Genomic DNA, 13,356 nt, shown 5'->3' with positions numbered 1-13,356 from the left:
ACTCCCAGCATGCCCATACTGCATACAGCTGTCAACCTACAGCAGGGCATGGTGGGAATTGTAGTTTTACAACAGCTGCAGGGCCGCAGGTTGGCCATCCCTGATCTAATCAATAATTCTGTCTCATGTTGGAGCGACAGTTATCCATACATAATAGTAAAATGAACAAACCAAAATCATTATAAGATGACACTTTGTGTTAATGGTATGCAAAACATATTCATGGCATGCAATCACGGTCATCGATGAATTATATGGATTTTAACTGTAGTTCCTTAAAGGGGTTGTCTGAGTGTTTAATACTGATGACTAATCCTCAAGATAGGTCATCAGTATCTAAATGGTGGGAGTCCAACACCCGGGACCCCCGCAGATAAGCTGTTTGAGGATACCTCTTCCTAGGCCAGTGATGCCATGTTCATCGGTCACATGGCCTAGGCACAGAGCATTCCAATTCAAGTGAATGGGACAGAGATGCAATACCAAGTACAGCCGCTATCCAATGTATGTCACTGTGCTTGGAAAGATGCGAGGAGAGCTTTAGCCTCTTTAAACAGCTGATCAGAGGGGGTACCGGACATCAAACACCCACCAAGCAGATATTGATAACCTATCTTGAGAACCTCAGGGTAGGTCATCAGTATTAAATACTTGGAAACACCTTTAAATTGTGTAAATCACAGCAATTCAACATTATTTTTCTCCCTTTTTATGACATTCAATCATGTTTCAGTGGCTAAATCTCACCATCAGTTCAGGCATATTAATGATAAGTTGTATGGGTAGTTTGACATCCGGGTCATCTGTATAATCCATTGGAACTATACTAGGAGCCAGTTCATAGAACCTTCCGTGTAACCTGCAAGAAACCCGTCAACATCTGCTCTGAAATGTTAAAATATATTAGCTAATTCATACACCTTCAATCAATCATTTGCAAATATTATAACCTAAAGAGGAATTCAAAATTCCAGAAAGTGATGTCCAGACACGGAGCAATATGCTATAAACTACTGTATGTTTCTTTTGTATCACCCTAATAGGACTATTTATCTTACATAATGGAAGCTATGTCAGATGCCTTCTGCAGCAGACTCCCATGCAGTAGATGTCAATAACAAAGAATTGCTGTCTATTAATTTCATTGTCATCCAGCAGATTTGAGAATGTGTCCTTGTCCGGTGTCAAGGTAGCAGTGACCTGGTAGAAATATGATATGCCCACACAGAGGAATGTTATCTGCATTAGATTTTTGTGATGGCTACAGTATTTTCTAGTGACATGAATCCTGATTTTCCACAATTATATTTGACTCCTTTTAGCTACCACTTACATTATATATATATATATATATATACACACACACATACACTGTATATATATATATATATATATATATATATATACACAGATACATACACACACACACACTCCTCAAAGCTGAAATTGCAACACCAAGAAGGAAAAATTGTGGAATGATGCTATTCAAATTACAGGATCGATAGACATGTTAATGATATGCAAACGATAAAAAAGGTAGAAACAAAATATTCCAAACATCTTGATTTATTCTGTATCGAGTATGAGTGGCACCCGCAGAAATACACGCACTTAAAGAGGACCTTTCACCAGGATACAGGTATAGAAATAGTTATATTACCTAGCCCCCAGTGATGTATTTCCGCTTATTATTATTTTTTCAAAGGACCCCCCCTTTCGTCCGCTGTGGTCTCCGGTAGTTCTGGAGCCTCATATGCTAATGAGGCGATTCAGTTTAACTAGACGGCGACTTTAATTTGTCCTGGGCGCGGTTATTTTCTCCCTGGCTAAGAGCGCATCCAATCAGAGCGCCGCGCTCTTAGCCAGGGAGAAGGAGCTTAAGTTTTTGCGAGATTCGCGAGATCTTGAGCCTTTACACATCCCGAGCCGTGCACCATCTTGGAATCCCCATGCTCTCCGTCGCACTGTTAGGTAATATAACTATTTCTATACATGTATCCTGGGATTTTAATATTGCTGGCCTATTCTTAGGATAGGTCATCAATATCAGACCGGTGGGGGTTGGACATCCAGCACCCCCACCGATCAGCTTGTTGAAGAGAAGTCTGTGCTGTAAAGGAACCAGTCATCTCAGAGAAGTAAATGGGACGGCATGTAATTACACCTGCTCACCACTGTGATGTCGACGGTGAGCAGGTAAACAATGAGGGGAAGACTGCGCTCGCACAGAGCTCAGCCTTCTCTTCAACAAGCTGATCGCCATAGGTGCTGGGTGTCTGATATTGACGACCTATCTTGAGGATAGGTCATCAATATTAAAATCCCGGAAAACCCCTTGGCATACTAGTATGACGTTATAAATGGTTTTCTGAGGAATGTTCTAGCACGCTGAATGCATTTGAGCAAGCTGCTCACAGTAGCACAAGCAATATGCGGCCTGGTGTTGTCCTGTTCAAAAACGTCTGCTTGGACACTTTGGAAAAATGGCCATACCAATGGTTCCACAACAAAATCAATGTAACACCAAGCTGTTAGTGTACCAGAAATAAAGATCAGAGGCGTCTGCTACTGTACATTATGCCAACCCTCACCATAATCCCGGGAATAGGACCTGTGTGATGTTCCCTTGTGAAGGTCTCTTCATGGTGTTGCCCACATGGTCTCAGGACAAATCTCCAGCTATCATTGCATTCGAGACAAAAGCAGGACTCACCGCTGAAGAGGATAAACCTCCATTCTAACCTCCATTACCTTCTTGCTTTGCACAATGATGGCCTTTGAGAGCAGTGGCATGGGATCAGTGGAACACTGGCTCATAGCCCAATGTCGTGCAAATGCCTTCTGATGGTTTGTGTAGACACTGTTTACCACCCTAAGCTTGGGATGTGACGTCCAATTTCACTTGCAGTACAGAATGAATCACTACACGCCATGCTTCTAATCAGACAATCCGTCCATGCAGAAGTTCACCTCTATGCACCTCTTGCGGTCATTCTAGTTCATCTTTGTTCTCCGAACCACCAGGACATGTAACTTGAACAGTGCTGACATCTTGGCCTAGGCGTGTAGTGATCTGCTGGAGTGATAAACCAGATCTCTCAGTTCAAGGATTCTGTCCCTCTCAGTTTGGGACAAGTGGTGATAACTGGCATGACGACAAACAGAAGGCATCACAGAATCATCCTACATGCCTTGATCTGATTCTTGAAGTTTCATGTGGCTAAAAAAACTTTTCAGTCTGGCTTTTTTGCACCTCCTACATGGCACAGAATAGAGCTGGGTAACAGAAAACCTGCTACTTCCTTTTTTTCATAACCTTATGGCTTGTCCTTCTTGGTGTTGCTTTCAAGCACGTTTTAAATACCCCCCCCCCCCCCCCCCCCCCCTTCCCAGACACACCTAGAGGGACCTGTAGATGGAAGCAAACTCACTCACTGGTCAAGTGCTGCTTGGTTGACACACCACTGGGTCAGGGGCACATGTGACTCCGTCCGTGGTGAACGTTTAAATCCACGAACTGGAGCGGGGTGAGGAGCGGCAGACCGAAGTTGCCAGAACCAAGTGTCAGGGAGCAGGTAAGTATACTTCCCTTGACAGACCCTCCTTGGTGGATGGGGTGTTAATTAAAACACACTCAGAAGTTTGACAGCCCCCTATTGAGAATGTAGTTAATCTAAGACTGTGTACACCAGGAAGGAAACGTTTTCCTGAGATGTAATAAGAAAGCTACAAAAGTAAAAGGAGGATATCATGAGTTTCAGTACACACAAAGGTTGTCACAAGCCAAACCACATAGTTACATAGTACATATGTGATTCTTTGCAAGATTAAGATCAATAAAGCGGAATTTCTGTAAACGTAGAGTACTCAGCCTCATGTAAGCACAGAATTGGACAGGAATAGCAGTCTGACCATAAAGACATCCCTGGCTGTACCTTAAAGCAAAGGCTTATTCCCATTATGCCCGCCTTGATGATCTCTGATTAATCTCCCTTGTCTCCATTTTGAATCAGCTGCACCCAGAGACTTACAAAGAATGTAGATGGCTGCATTGGTTCCCTCCACCACATATACTCTGGTATATAAAACTCTGGTGCTTGTTTACCCCCATCTATCCCCTCTAGGTCAGAAGGACCCCCTGACAGGTTCTTCCGTGATATTCACTCAGTGCAGTGCACATGAAAAAGCAGGATTTTTCTAAAGGGGTATTCCAGGATTTTAATATTGATGGCCGATCCTCAGGAGAGTCTATCAATATCAGTTCGGCAAGGATCTGACACCCTGCACACCCAACGATCATCTGTTTCACAGTAGTTTGGCCGGCGCCGGATTTGGTTAACAGAGCTGATGTCTACAGTGCAGCTTCCATTGAAGTCATGTATGTATATATATATATATATATATATATAGCCTTTATGCCATTAGCCCCCATTATCAGCCCCTTATGCCTCATTAGCCCCCATTATGCCTCTCATTAGCCCCATTATGCCTCTCATTAGCCCCCATTATGCCTCTCATTAGCCCCCATTATGCCTCTCATTAGCCCCCATTATGCCTCATTAGGCCCCATTATGCCTCATTAGCCCCCATTATGCCTCATTAGCCCCATCTTCAGCCCTTATGCCTCATTAGCCCCCATCATCAGCCCTTATGCCTCATTAGCCCCCATTATCAGCCCATATGCCTCATTAGCCCCCATTATCAGCCCTTATGCCTCATTAGCCCCCATTATGCCTCTCATTAGCCCCATTATGCCTCATTAACCCCCATTATGCCTCATTAGCCCCCATAATGCCTCATTAGCCCCATATGCCTCATTAGCCCCATCATGCCTCTCATTAGCCTCCATTATGCCTCTCATTCGCCTCCATTAAGCCCCGAGCAGTCTCATTTTTTCTAAAATAAAAAAAACACTTACCTCTCTGCTACTGGACGCCGCCGCTCCTCGCCGCCCGCGATCCTCTTCCTCCTGCTGTCGGCTGCCGAGGACCAGGAAGCGGTAGGTACATAGCATTCACCGCTTCCTGGTCCAAAATGTAAGCGCTTCATTAATATTCGCTGGCCAGCACGCCTATGGTGGACAGTGCTGTGTAATTCTGGCACTGACTTCCAGGCTGGTGCTACTCTGCACAGCTGATCAGCGGTGGTGCAGGGCGTCAGACCCCCAATGATCGGATATTGATATAGGCTATCAATATTAGGTTCTCATCCCACATTGAGAACCAGGAGATAGCCAACCTGTGCTCGGACTCTCTTTCTCCATCGGACTTTTAGCATCCCCTGGTGTGCTTCTATGGTTTGGCTGAACCTTTGTAAGGTGTTCACCTTAGAATTTATCACTTTCTCCCCATAAATCTGAAATGTCTTTCCTGATCTTTTCTCCAAATGTCAAATATGGTTAATTACCTGTGAAATTTATAGTTTTTAGTCGTGGTAGACTGTTAGTTTTGGAGGCTACTTGTGTGCCACTATTGCTACCTGTAGTCTCCACTACGGAAAGCTCATTGCAAACAGATTTATCCTGTACGTCCCCCATTGGGTTCAATTCTACCTGTATAAATCTACATGCAGTTAGATTCCCCTGTGTTGTCCTGATATGGCCAGAAAAATATCATTTATAAAGTCAGAAAAGCAGCGCTTCCCTATATGTGCATATTATGAAATTAATCAGCACAGAATTTTACTCTTATAATCAAGCTATCGGCGTTCATTTTATTAAAGGTATAGCTTATTTGGAGGAGCTCATTCTGAGTTCTGCTATAGGGCCCTATGACTTCTGTGAATATGTGGTCATTACTTACCGGAGGATCTCTTTGCGTGTGAAAAAAGTACAGTCCTAAAAGAGAAAATAGAAAAAAAAAATTGTATTAAATTACAAAAAAATACAGTAAATAAATTGTGTTAAAGGGCATATATCAGCAAATTTGTACCTTTTCTAACTTTCTGACCTGTATCATGTGCACTTGGCAGCTGGAGACATCTGTGTTGGTCCCATGTTCATATGTGCCCGGATTGCTGAGAAAGATTATGTTTTAATATATGCAAATGAGCCTCTAGTAGCAACGTGGGCGTTCCCATTACACCTAGAGGCTCTGCTCTCTCTGCAACTGCTGCCCCCTCTCCACTTTGATTGACAGGACCAGGCAGTAGGAACATCATCACACCTGGCCATGACAATCAGAGAGCACGGCAGTAGAGAAAGCAGAGCCTCTAGGTGTAATGGTAACGCCCCTGTTGCTCCTAGAGGCTCATTTGCATATATTAAAACATAATTTCTCTCAGCAATGTGGTCAGCATATGAACATGGGATCAACACAGATGTCTTCAGCTGCCAAGTGCACATGTAACTGGTCAGCCAGTGTCATATGTACAAATTTGCTGGCAGATGCCCTTTAAGACTGATACTTCATACATCCTTCCACTAAAGGTTACACATTACTGAGGAATATTTTTACTAACAGAAAAGATTAGTTAATCTTGCCACATCACTCCAGAACCAAGCATCATGCCATCTGGTGATTTACTGTGGACAAACAGTTGAACAGTAGCAGAACACATGAAAACGTGAGTGTGGCTTAACGGCAGACTACTGCACTTGCCAAATATTGTCATAAAGCAGTAAAATAATAATGCCATACAATGCCCATAAAATACCAGCATATATCTTGCAAATAAGGCTACTTTCACACTGGCGTTTTGGCTTTCTGTTGGTGAGATCCGTCATGGGATCTCACAAGCGGTCCAGAACGGATCAGTTTTGCCCTAATGCATTCTGAATGGAAAAGAATCCGCTCAGAATGCATCAGTATGCCTCCGATCAGTCTCCATTCCGCTTCGGAGGCGGACACCAAAATGCTGCTTGCAGCGTTTTGGTGTCCGTTTGAGGAAACTGAGCCAAACGGATCCGTCCTGGCACACAATGTAAGTCAATGGGGACGGATCCATTTTCTATGACACAATCTGGCACAAACGGATTGACTTTCAAGAAGCCCTTAAAGATAATACAAACGGATCCGTTCTGAACGGATGCAGACGGTTGTATTATCTGAACGGATCCGTCTGTGCAGATCCATGAAGGATCCGCACCAAACGCAAGAGTGAAAGTAGCCTAACACTGCGCCTATTGCTCACTGTGTTCAGATAATGCCTACAGCTACATACATCCGCTGCTCAAATATTAATAATCATAGTAATAGAAGTAATAATAATATGCATCATGATATCCTATATATATATATATATACAGTGGGATGCGAAAGTTTGGGCAACCTTGTTAATCATCATGATTTTCCTGTATAAATTGTTGGTTGTTACGATAAAAAATGTCAGTTAAATATATCATATAGGAGACACACACAGTGATATTTGAGAAGTGAAATGAAGCTTATTGGATTTACAGAAAGTGTGCTATAATTGTTTAAACAAAATTAGGCAGGTGCATAAATTTGGGCACCACAAAAAAGAAATGAAATCAATATTTAGTAGATCCTCCTTTTGCAGAAATTACAGCCTCTAAACGCTTGCTGTAGGTTCCAATGAGAGTCTGGATTCTGGTTGAAGGTATTTTGGACCATTCCTCTTTACAAAACATCTTTAGTTCATTCAGGTTTGATGGCTTCCGAGCATGGACAGCTCTCTTTAAGTCACACCACAGATTTTCAATTATATTCAGGTCTGGGGACTAAGATGGCCATTCCAAAACGTTGTACTTGTTCCTCTGCATAAATGCCTTAGTGGATTTTGAGCAGTGTTTAGGGTCGTTGTCTTGTTGAAACATCCAGCCCCGGCGCAGCTTCAGCTTTGTCACTGATTCCTGGACATTGGTCTCCAGAATCTGCTGATACTGAGTGGAATCCATGCGTCCCTCAACTTTGACAAGATTCCCAGTCCCTGCACTGGCCACACAGCCCCACAGCATGATGGAACCACCACCATATTTTACTGTAGGTAGCAGGTGTTTTTCTTGGAATGCTGTGTTCTTTTTCCTCCATGCATAATGCCCCTTGTTATGGCCAAATAACTCAATTTTAGTTTCATCAGTCCACAGCACCTTATTCCAAAATGAAGCTGGCTTGTCCAAATGTGCTTTAGCCCACCTCAAGCGGCACTTTTTGTGCTGTGGGCGGAGAAAAGGCTTCCTCTGCATCACTCTCGCATACAGCATCTCCTTGTGTAAAGTGTGCCGAATGGTTGCACGATGCACAGTGACTCCATCTGCAGCAAGATGATGTTGTAGATCTTTGGTGCTGGTCTGTGAGTTGACTCTGACTGTTCTCACCATTCGTCGCTTCTGTCTATCCGAGATTTTTCTTGGTCTGCCACTTCGAGCCTTAACTTGAACTGAGCCTGTGGTCTTCCATTTCCTCAATATGTTCCTAACTGTGGAAACAGACAGCTGAAATCTCTGAGACAGCTTTCTGTATCCTTCCCCTAGACCATGATGGTGAACAATCTTTGTCTTCAGGTCATTTGAGAGTTGTTTTGAGACCCCAATGTTGCTACTCTTCAGAGAAAATTAAAAGAGGAGGGAAACTTACAATTGACCCCTTAAATACTCTTTCTCATAATTGGATTCACCTGTGTATGTAGGTCAGGGGTCACTGAGCTTACCAAGCCAATTTGAGTTCCAATAATTAGTTCTAAAGGTTTTCGAATCAATAAAATGACAACAGTGCCCAAATTTATGCACCTGCATCCAATAAACTTCATTTCACTTCTCAAATATCCCTGTGTGTGTCTCCTATATGATATATTTAACTGACATTTTTTATCATAACAACCAACGATTTATACAGGAAAATCATGACGATTAACAAGGTTGCCCAAACTTTTGCATCCCACTGTATATATAAGTGCAAACACAGATGCACACCCCACCGGTTCAAGAAAAAATTAAGAGCTTGTTCACACGAACGTATTTTGCGTTCCGTATACGGGTCGTTTTATGAGTTCCGCATACGGTCCGTATACGGAACCATTCATTTCAATGGGTCCACAAGAGATGCGGACAGCACTCTGTGTGCTGTCCGCATCCGTTGCTCCGTTCCGTGGCCCCGCAAAATTATGAGTCCTGTCCTATTCTTGTCCGTTTTGGGGACAAGAATAGGCATTCCTATAATGGGCCTCCTGGTCCGTTCCGCAAATTGCGGAAGGCACACGGGCGGCATCCGTTTTTTGCGGATCGCATAAAAAAACGTCACGGTCATGTGAACAAGCCCTAACTGGGGAACAAACTGAACATTTACCTGGTGACTTCCTTTTCATATTTTTTAGTTGACGATCTGCTAAGTCTCGGGCTCCTCTTCTGTCATTCAACATTTGTCTATATATATATAGGGTATCATGATGCACATTATTACTTTTATTACTATAAGTATTATTGTTGTTATTACTATGATTATTAATATTTGAGCAGCGGATGTATGTAGGCATTATCTGAACACAGTGAGTAATAAGAGCAGTGTTGCATTATATTTGCTGATATTTTATGGGCATAGCTGTACAACATACAGTAGCTATCATGGTTGGCATATAGAAATGGGTTAAATGTACGCCAGGTCAGAACCAGCTTGAAACTGTTTCAGTATTAGAGACGTCATCAATGGTCGTCACCATAATTTCAGACTACTACAGTCTAAAACAGCCCCAAATGACTGCTCTGAGACAGCCTCCGAAGTGCTGATGCCTAACATTGGAAGTTAGCGCAGTCTCTCCGATGGAGCAAGTGGGCAGAGGCTGAAGAGAGCACGTCACAAAGACTTAGGGGGTATTTATCATTCTCCCCAAGCCAATTTTCTGGCATAAAAAAAAGTTGTGCAAACCTCATATTTGTGAAAAGGGGCATGGCAAGGACAGGAAGGGTATGAGGCCAATGGGCCATACAAATTTATCTTCTTTAATGCCAGTTTTTTCCAAGCTGCCATAGATTTCAGTCTAGGAGCATGGACTGCTGGAGGATGCACCTGATACCTGTCTTATGAAAAAATACATGTATTCTTTATGCAAATTAGGGCATCAGTGCACCAAGGGGTGGAGCCGGGCCAATCAGTGCACCTCGGCTCCCCAGCTTTCCAGTTCTGGTCACACCCCTCAGTGCACCTCGGCTCTCCAGCTTTCCAGTTCTGGTCACACCCCTCAGTGCACTTCGGCTCCCCAGCTTTCCAGTTCTGGTCACAACCCTCAGTGCACCTCGGCTCCCCAGCTTTCCAGTTCTGGTCACACCCCTCAGTGCACCTCGGCTCCCCAGCTTTCCAGTTCTGGTCACACCCCTCAGTGCACCTCGGCTCCCCAGCTTTCCAGTTCTGGTCACACCCCTCAGTGCACCTCGGCTCTCCAGCTTTCCAGTTCTGGTCACACCCCTCAGTGCACTTCGGCTCCCCAGCTTTCCAGTTCTGGTCACAACCCTCAGTGCACCTCGGCTCCCCAGCTTTCCAGTTCTGGTCACACCCCTCAGTGCACCTCGGCTCCCCAGCTTTCCAGTTCTGGTCACACCCCTCAGTGCACCTCGGCTCCCCAGCTTTCCAGTTCTGGTCACACCCCTCAGTGCACCTCAGCTCCCCAGCTTTCCAGTTCTGGTCACACCCTTCAGTGCACCTCAGCTCCCAAGCTTTCCAGTTCTGGTCACACCCCTCAGTGCACCTCAGCTCCCAAGCTTTCCAGTTCTGGTCACACCCCTCAGTGCACCTCGGCTCCCCAGCTTTCCAGTTCTGGTCACACCCCTCAGTGCACCTCGGCTCTCCAGCTTTCCAGTTCTGGTCACACCCCTCAGTGCACCTCAGCTCCCAAGCTTTCCAGTTCTGGTCACACCCCTCAGTGCACCTCGGCTCCCCAGCTTTCCAGTTCTGGTCACACCCCTCAGTGCACCTCGGCTCCCCAGCTTTCCAGTTCTGGTCACACCCCTCAGTGCACCTCGGCTCCCCAGCTTTCCAGTTCTGGTCACACCCCTCAGTGCACCTCGGCTCCCCAGCTTTCCAGTTCTGGTCACACCCCTCAGTGCATCTCGGCTCCCCAGCTTTCCAGTTCTGGTCACACCCCTCAGTGCACCTCAGCTCCCCAGCTTTCCAGTTCTGGTCACACCCCTCAGTGCACCTCGGCTCCCCAGCTTTCCAGTTCTGGTCACACCCCTCAGTGCACCTCGGCTCCCCAGCTTTCCAGTTCTGGTCACACCCCTCAGTGCACCTCGGCTCCCCAGCTTTCCAGTTCTGGTCACACCCCTCAGTGCACCTCGGCTCCCCAGCTTTCCAGTTCTGGTCACACCCCTCAGTGCACCTCAGCTCCCAAGCTTTCCAGTTCTGGTCACACCCCTCAGTGCACCTCGGCTCCCCAGCTTTCCAGTTCTGGTCACACCCCTCAGTGCATCTCGGCTCCCCAGCTTTCCAGTTCTGGTCACACCCCTTAGTAGACCAAAGCCCCCGTTTGCCTAAAGAATGAAAATCTGAAATGCTGCAACCGATCTTCATCATTTTAATTAGCACGATCACCCCTACTAGGCAGTATGTCTTTTTTAATAGGGTTAATCCTGCTGATAGGTGCTCTTTAAAGGGTTGGAAGAAGTTATTCCCTATCTCATATCTTTAAAAAAAAAGATCATAAAGAGGTTTATCACACATGCATACAAAGTAAAGTGCATTTGGGGACAAGGGCTGCTGGCTCACTGCACTGCACCTTAAACAGGCAGGAAGGAAGAAGGGATTGGTGAATGCCGAAAATATAGATTTATTGCTCATTTCTTTCCAAATCCCCTTCTCTGTAATGGCCTTTTCCAAGAACTGAGAAATTAAATGCATGCAGTGCAGCAAGAACTCCCGGTGACCTTAGAGGCAGCAGTGCATTAATCACAGCACGACCCACTGAGAAGTCATCATCCTCAGAAGACACTCATTGTGCTGCCGCGGCAAAAGTTAAATGAGCAGGTCAAAAAATACCTTAGATTTGAACAGCTTACTTGATTGTGTTGACGGAGTGGACATGGTCCACTGGTGAATCTCCAAGGAAGTGGTCAGAAATGAAAAAAAAAAAAAGGCTGAATCCAAATAATTGCTTATGGGAACATTTCTCAGAGCTGAAGCATTGCTGTAGGCTCTACATGGCCATATCACAGAGGGTGCATTATTCTTCATTCTTGGATTATAGTTGGCAGGTCTAACACTTTTTTTTTGCAGTTTTGATACAGTTTTTTGAGCCAACACCAGAAGTGGTTTGCAAGGGAATGAGAAATATAAAGGAAGGACTTCTACTTCGCCTTTCTGCTGGATCCACGTCTGGCTTTGTCTCAAAAATTGCATCAAAAACTGCCACAAAAAGCTGGGTGTGACCAGACCACCCTTATACAATAAAAAAAAAAGGAAAATTCTGCAAAAAATATGACTGCTCTGCCAATTTTCTAAAATGGTTTATTTATTAATAAAGGGAGGTATTCTGTTTAGGATTTTGTACATAACTGTACATGTACAAGATATGGTACATGTCCCATATGCGGTGGTATAGCAACAAGTCAAAAAACAGTTGTGAACCAAGAGCGTCACCCTAAGGTCTTATGCACACGACTGCATTTTTGGTCCCACTGGACCAATTCATTTTTATGGGGCGGCTAAATATGTGGACAGGACACGTATTTCTTCTATGTGATGTCCGCATCCGTGAGGCCGTGCTGCAAATGATAGAACATGTCCTATTCTTATCATTTTTTCGGACAAGAATAGGCATTTCTACAATGAGTGGGATGCACATGGACCGCAAAACGAATCCGGTCATGTGCAGGAGGCCTAAAGGTCACAAATGCAAGTCGCAAAAAATGACCACTTATGTAATCTTAATCAGGTTGGACACTGTATAAGAATATTACCTAAAAGGTAATGCATGCTGTGGCATAATAAACTCACAGTATGCTTTTAGTTTACCGGAGATGCTGCTCAGAAGCCCACCAGCTGACCGACTATGGGCTGTGTAATACACGCAGGACGGCGGCTACCTCCTCCATGGGAATCAAAATACCACTGGCCACATGGTTTTATCACACCACCACTTTCCACTTTCTTAGCCGTCCACGGCTGCATCTTCTGCGCAGGTGCTGGACAGTAGCTGAAGCAGTCAAGTGCGTGCACAGAAGAGGATACACGGCAAAGAAAGTGGTCACATGAGTAAACCATAGACAGGCAACCGGGGCCTTCTTAACAGGAGGTGAGCTAAAAGCTAAAATAATTTGGGTAAGTATTTTCATCTTGTATGATATTCTACTACTTTGTGATTAATGGAGTTTTGACCTCTGTGTCAGCCCCAGTTACAGGAGAAATCATAAAAAATATAAATAAATAAAGAATGTAATGTTAAATGTCCCCCAAAGGTCTTGTAAGACCT

At 44.6% G+C, this 13,356-nt stretch overlaps 1 protein-coding gene across 1 annotated transcript in view; it reads right to left on the bottom strand.

Annotated features, from left to right (window-relative positions):
• Window positions 1–13,356, bottom strand: part of CIB2 (calcium and integrin binding family member 2) — a 56,808-nt gene that overhangs the window by 29,587 nt on the left and 13,865 nt on the right. Inside the window, exons 2-3 of the mRNA XM_040413641.1 lie at window positions 5,802–5,836; window positions 748–859 (exon numbers count right to left, since the gene is read on the bottom strand). Of these exons, the coding sequence (XP_040269575.1) occupies window positions 748–859; window positions 5,802–5,836 (147 nt within the window). The remainder of the gene's footprint in view (window positions 1–747; window positions 860–5,801; window positions 5,837–13,356) is intronic.

The sequence above is a fragment of the Bufo bufo genome, chromosome 1 (genome assembly GCF_905171765.1).
Source record: "Bufo bufo chromosome 1, aBufBuf1.1, whole genome shotgun sequence".
NCBI lineage: Eukaryota > Metazoa > Chordata > Amphibia > Anura > Bufonidae > Bufo > Bufo bufo.
This window is presented reverse-complemented; position numbering and strand designations above follow the sequence as displayed.